Genomic DNA, 6,915 nt, shown 5'->3' with positions numbered 1-6,915 from the left:
TTTGTAAAAGCTCCCCTCAAATGAACAGAAATGTTTTATATGCTTACAAAGCCAAAAAACTTTGAACGCTGTTTGCATTATTTTATAAAAACTATTTTTACAGAGCAGATCACTGAATAGACACCAACCGTTTATAGTTTGGAGCCCAGATTTGTGGATCGACTTTCAGTAGACAAAAAAAAATTGTGAGTTCAGCTTCTTTTATTATAAGGGTTTAAAATTACATCATCTATTTGACTGAAAGAAGACAGTTACAGCATCATATGACACCCACCTTCTGAATGTAGCTTATGAAATATGAAAGTTATGAAGAATATGACGAAGAGCATTTTGGAACCACCGGTGGTCCCAAGGAACACAGGAGGCTACAGAGATCGCCTTTAAAACGGAGATTTGAATCAATATTTTGACGAAAAGCACTGATAATTTAAAGCATTTTCTACAAGCCCACAACAGAATATATTTCAGAGGCCTTATAGTCTGAAAACAGAAAAAAGAAACACAGAGAACAATGCAGGTACAGAACTTTATCAGCATTTAATTATAAGTATCATGTCAAGTACATAGTCATTCATATGTATCCATCCATTTCTGAGAAAATGTGCTTTGGTATTCAACAGATCATAATCCATACTCTTTGAACAACGGAATTTGATATTCTTTCCAAATGCATATGAAATTCATGTTAACACGATCATTTACTAAAATATATTGCAAGAGGAAAGTAGACTATAGAATCGAGCTGCCGTGCCTTATGAAGGCAGTTGGGTTTGGTTATACAGAATGCTTCAGACTATTTTAGTGTGAAAGTAGTGCTCAAATAGTGACAAATATAGCTGCAAAAATATCGGCAATTGGCGCTTTGTGGTATAAAAGGGCAGAAACGCCCCCTCCTCTCCCCAAAAAACAAACAACAAAATAAAAAAAAAAAAAAAAAAAAAAAACAATCCCTGAGGTTTCCAGAGGAAAAAGTCCAAGTGTTGTCACAGTTTTGCAGATCGGTTTCAAGTCCATCATAAATTGTAAAGTTCCTGCATATTTCAACATTCCATTGTGGTACAGACAGTGTCACAGATAACAACTTGTGTGTAAACTCATTTTGGGCTGGGAGGGAAAAAAAAAAAAAGAAAACCAAAGAAAAAAAAGAAACAATGCAATAGCAAGGCAATTTAAGCCATTTGTTGTCTGAAGCTCTGCTGAAACTGCATTACAACAGCATTTCTATTGGCCTGGTGCAGAGTTCAGGTGGTACCTTGCTTAAACAGTGGGTAAATACCCTGAAAGACATGAGGTAGCTGAAAAGTTACAGCTAAGCACAGCTTGTTGGAATGGAACAATAAAGTAAAATAAGATTCATATTTAAACATCCAAAAACATGAAGGTATCAGCATCATCCCAAATCATTTTACACTCAACAAAAACCACAGCGTTTTCACTGACCCGTCGACAGGAGCAACCAAGGATTATGAACTAAACAGTTCATGCAATAACCACCAAAACCCTGGAATCAGTGAGCAACCAAGCAAGATATTCAAAAGAAATATTTACAATAATTCACCAACAGTCCTTTTGGTCTCATATCAACAATAGCTGTATAAATGTAATGTTTTATGCAGAGGGAAAACCTGAAAAATGACAATGTCTTACACTGAATTAAGCCAACGGTGGAGGTGAGGGGAAGGCAAAAGGAAGAGGGGCTAACAAACAACTGTGAAGAAACACATAAATTAGACTTACACTTAAATACGTATATTGTAAGAATATAGATTTGGTTATAGTAATACAGTATTTCATTATCTTTCAACATTCATTAATTCTTTGGAACTGTACATCAGACATGCCTAAATGCTCTTTGAAACTAACGCTTGTTCCACTAATTCTTATCAGATAACGATCCTTGTTCATTACAAACCTTACATTGGTTTTCACTCTATTCCTCTCAATGTGATGTAGGCAGTGTATTTTAATTTATTGAGCCAATCACTATAGTTTGTTTTGGATTTCTATAAGACGCTAGGCTTTGCTGAGGTATTGGAGCAATTAATAAAAGGATAATCGTGTTTCTTATAGAAGAATAGCTGTAGGTGAACATAATCTCAAAGGGCTAGCATTTATGGGTTTGGGAGGTCAGAACTGAGGTAGCAACGTTTGCAAGCGTATTCAAGTAAACAAGAGTTTTTGTTTTCTCCAGATAAAGCGCAAAGTTCTGCATTTTAACCATAAAAGACTCAGCAATAACATTCACTCTTTCAAAGTAACTGGTACCACAAGGAACATTCTGTAGTTTATATATAAAGAAAACGTACTGTAACTATATGAGGTAATGTCATTTTATTAATTAGACCAATATGCTTATTTGAGAGGCTTAAGCTATTTGAATTCTAACCTAAGTGTATCCTCTCAAGCCTGGTCTAAGTTGGCGAGGTATGCATTCGCATGTGGCTAATGAGGTTTCTCTGTTGTGTAAACTTGCCCCCACAGATTTGACACTCATAGGGCTTCTCTCCCGAATGGACTCGCATGTGCTCCGTGAGGCGGTACTGCCGTGTGAAGCGCATGCCACACTCTTCGCAGGCAAAAGGCTTCAGGCCCAGGTGACTGCGCATGTGGCGCGTCATGGTGCCACGCTGGGTGAACATTTTACCGCAGATGTTGCAAGGGAATGGCCGTAAGGCGTCCAGCTCTTTGTGGGACTTCAGAGGTTTTTTTTTGGTGGTGCCTGGGGCTTCTTGTAGCACTGTGACAGCAGGATCTTCATCACCTTCCTCTGCTTCCTTGGTGCCCTCCATGTCTACATCAATGTGGGATTCCACATGGGAGTTGAGGCTTTCTGAGGACGGGAAACCCTTTCCACAAGGAATACAGACATACGGGTAGTCCCCCCGAGGTTGTTTGAGGTAGGACTCCTGCCGATAGACAAAGTTAGGGCTCGTATCACTAGATTCTCCATTCTCTGGCTGGTCTCTGCCATTCTCTTCACAATGGCTCTCTTTATCATCAGGTGATTCTGATTTGAAGACAAGGTTTTGGCTTATGTGACTCCCACTCTTGATAACAGGGAAATAACCATTGACGTTGCCTTTCCGCCTGGAGCGCTCCCTGGGAGGGGTTCTTCTCCATTCCTGAGCTCCATTGAAAGAGACCAGGCCACTGGCCTTCTCTGGAGACCTCTTCTCCTCCACACCTGATGGGAGGCTGTTGGCAGTTGCCCTGGAAACAGAGGACTGAGAGTAGCCTTTGCTGACCTCATTGCTCAGAGAAACAACAGAACAAAATGGAGTACTCTTCTTGGTCAAATCCAGTCCAAAGCTCTGCTTGTTATTGGAGATACACTTATTCTCACCATTGTTCCTCTTCTTCGGAGGGACCATGCTCGCATATGCTTCAATGTCAGATGAAGTGTCTTCAGCCTCTCGTTTGGGCAAGGTTTTTGAGGTGGGTGAAAAAGGCTGATGCGTACGTAAGGAGCTCTTGCCAGTGGCCGACCCACTGGGCTCAAGCTTGCTGGAACACAGACTGGCGAGGTCATGGAGCTGCAGGTAGTTAGCTACAGTAAGAAGGGTGCTCAAATTCCACACACGCTCAGTTCCCTGACTCTCATCAGACAACCTGCCAGTATAAATGAAGTCCAGAATCGTTTGGAACACGTCTGGATCCACCAGCTCAGAGTCAAGGTGGATGAGGTTGTCATGAAGGACCAGGGACTTGAAGTAGCTGCTTGTGGCGGCAAGGACGCTCTTGTGCGCCCGAAAGAGTGTGTTCTCCACCATAATGACGACGTCACAGAGGAAACCCTTGGAGCGTTGCTGGTTGAGCTGCAGCAGCAGTTGACTGGCATAATTTGAGAGCTCCATCTCCTGCCCTTGATGTTTTTCATTGAGGTGACTGCATGGGAAAAGACCAAAAAACAACAGATTTATTTTGTAATAAAAGACATTTAAAGGGTCATAATTTCTCAAACTCTTCTGCTAAAGCTATAAAATCACTTGAAAATAATTTGGGTTTGTGTAATAGCTAAAAACACTGGACCTTATTCACCAATTGTTAAGAAGAACTTTCTTCTTAAAACATAGTTTTCACAAAGATTCTGACATTCAACAAAGTTTTTTTGGGATTTGTTCTATGCACACTCAACAGCACAAACGTACAAAAAAAACCCATCATGAATCTGTTAAAAAAAAAAAAAAAAAAAGTCTTTCACAAGAACAAACGCAGGAAGATATTGGTAAATGAGGTGCATTGACCCACAAAGGGCCCATGGAAAATTAAATATTTCTCAATTTTTTTTTTAAATGAAAGAGTTTGATGTATGTAAACATTGTTAAACATACTGTTCCCTCCAAAGATCCCTAGTCAGTGCAGTCTACATATGGAAAACAAACTGCAAACACAGTTAATTTTAAACTGCAACTCCTTCACAAATGTATGAGTCATGAATTTTTGCAGAAGATTATTAGTGGTTAGTCATGACTGGGCAAAAGCACACTACTAATAACACATACATTGTTCACTCTTTAACGGGACAAATTGGCATTTTAAATTGTCCGATGAAAAATCAGTTTTCTATTTAAGTAACATGAATCAAATGAAGTACTACATCGACAATATGAGGCACTTGGCTATTTAGCACATTGAGCCAAATATAATTATGCTACATTTGTACTTACCCTGCTCTCAATATTTACATAACAAATTTGCAACAAAGATTGGCCAAAATCAAAATTACAAACTGATCAATGCTGATTGTGTGTTTAGAGCAAAAATCTTATGATTAAGATCTTCGCGACTCCAAACGTGCAACCCTGGTATTTACATATACGCGAACATTCATCCTAGGGCAGTTTAGCTCCGCCCACACAGTGAAGCAATAAGGAGCGTTTCAGGCCCGGACTGATCTGAGGCAAAGTACAGGGCAGATAATTTACATACATTTTAAAGGCACAGTAACAAATACAGCCCGTTTTATTCTAAAGAAAAGAGTGGTTGGAAAATGATCATGCAAAATGAATGACTGTTTTCTTTACATAAAACCACGCTAATACCATAAGCAGACCCCGGGTATAGAAATGTAGAAAAGCATAGAAATTTAGCATATGGGCCCTTTAACTAGCCTGCATTGATTAAGGAAGCACAGCGCTGGGACTGAGCCCCAGTCTTTACACACTAACCTTTCATGTGCTGGAAAAGTATCCGTTTCTAGGAAAAGGTGATGCATTCTTACCGTCTGACGAAAGAGACAAAAAGACATGATCTTGTTAGAAAATGTAAGACCACCGCAGCACATTGGGAAAGCACAGCTAGCCGAGGCGAGAGTCGCTGAATGCGGAACTACGGCAGTAAACACTAATCGCCTACAGGCAGGCAGAGCCACAATACACTTCCTCTCCTTCGGTACGGCATTTCTCACGACATGACACGCAGCCAAGTACCGTGCAATACTGCATGTTCCTCTCCGATGTGAAATGGTGAAAAAGGAAAGACGACATGGCTCGTTAAAGAGGGAGAAAAAAGGCAGACCCACCTTGCCAGGCTGGTATGTCTAGGTGGCTGCAGGAGGGGTTGGGGTTAGCCTGCGCCGAAACCAATCGAGAGAGACCGTTTTAGAGCATTTTTACCAGCTACTGTTCACTCACGCCCTTCACGACACCTTCACGCTGACGTATAATGCGAATGTTTCGAATCAGACAGTGGATTAAAGGTAATCTCGGGGTTAAATAACGTACCTTTCCAGTAAGGGCAGGGGTCCTCGTTTCTCGCGTCGTCATCAAAACGCCATCTTAGCAGCTTGTGACGTAGGCGGAGCCTCGTAACCCCTAACCCAGTTCAGCAGAGCACAGAGAGCCTGAGCTCATCAGACCTGAGCAGGTGAGCTCACTACTAAAGCGTCCCAGGCAACGTTGAAATCTCAATGTAACATGTAAATTACATGTAATATGTCAATATGTATGGAAATGTATTAAACATAACCTCTCTCTACTGGCACGCTCAATGGACCAGTGTGTGCTGGCCTATTACAGGGCCCATATCATGGAAAACATTTTAAAGTATGTAGTCCGTAAATAATGGCACATTTTAAAAAATATGCCTTTTTGTGCTATTTAGTCCCCAGTCCATATGGTACATATCTGGAAATTAAGTTGCAAAAAAGTGCCTGTCTTGAATTCATTGTTACACACACACACACACACACACACACACACACACACACACACACGCAAACAAAACAAAAATAAAAAAAAAAACAAAAAAAAAAAACAACTCATGCTGCCTTCAGGTGCTCATCGGCAGGCTGTCTGTACCAGATGGTTCACTAGTAAAAAGTTTTGAACCATTAATACAAGTAAGTCTTGAACTGTATGGTACAGAGCCCTGCTGGTGATATCCTGTATAACTAAAAATAACACACAGCCATGCCTTATTAACGCATGGGAACGAGATCCTAATGTGTGGCCACAACTTAGTAAGGCGTGGGAATGAGAAGATTAAGCCGTGGCCATGATTTAGTAAGGCATGCTAGACTTAATCATCTCACATTATTTCTATTTATACAAGATGTCACCAGCAGGGCTATCTGGTATTTCACCAGTTTTTCAAAATTTAGTGACATGTAAACAATGCCCCCAGAGTGGTCTGATGTCAAATGATGCATTATAGAGAAACTGCTTTTTTTAAAAACAATGGTGGTGATAAGAATAAGGATTTCCAACTGGTAAACAAACAGTGAATCTACACTGTTTTATATGTGATGTTGATAATGATAAAACAGTGGAACATCAGGAAAGAATCTGTGTCTTTGTGGACTCTTTTACCTTAGAATTCCCTTCATTCAACTCTCTGGCATTAATAGATTTCAAAAAATAGGTTTCAGGCCAAAACGTATTTAGGCATCAGGCAGTCATGTGACCTTGCCATGTA

General features: G+C 40.4%; 1 protein-coding gene across 5 annotated transcripts; it reads right to left on the bottom strand.

Annotated features, from left to right (window-relative positions):
• Window positions 1–512: 512 nt before the first annotated feature.
• Window positions 513–5,795, bottom strand: hic1l (hypermethylated in cancer 1 like). 5 transcript variants are annotated; one of them, XM_017690170.2, is made up of 4 exons: window positions 5,724–5,795; window positions 5,522–5,570; window positions 5,169–5,224; window positions 513–3,885 (listed from the first exon to the last, which is right to left on the bottom strand). In XM_017690170.2, the coding sequence occupies exons 3-4, from the start codon at window positions 5,213–5,215 to the stop codon at window positions 2,412–2,414; spliced, it is 1,521 nt and encodes a 506-aa protein (XP_017545659.1). In that variant the 5' UTR covers window positions 5,216–5,224; window positions 5,522–5,570; window positions 5,724–5,795; the 3' UTR covers window positions 513–2,411. The 5 variants fall into 5 exon arrangements, with proteins under 5 accessions (XP_017545659.1, XP_017545657.1, XP_017545656.1 ...); XM_017690168.2 differs by lacking the exon at window positions 5,522–5,570 and having other exon boundaries at window positions 5,724–5,794; XM_017690167.1 differs by having other exon boundaries at window positions 5,169–5,570; window positions 5,724–5,776.
• Between the last annotated feature and the right edge of the window lie 1,120 nt (window positions 5,796–6,915).

Source organism: Pygocentrus nattereri, chromosome 8, assembly GCF_015220715.1.
Source record: "Pygocentrus nattereri isolate fPygNat1 chromosome 8, fPygNat1.pri, whole genome shotgun sequence".
Classification (NCBI taxonomy): domain Eukaryota; kingdom Metazoa; phylum Chordata; class Actinopteri; order Characiformes; family Serrasalmidae; genus Pygocentrus; species Pygocentrus nattereri.
This window is presented reverse-complemented; position numbering and strand designations above follow the sequence as displayed.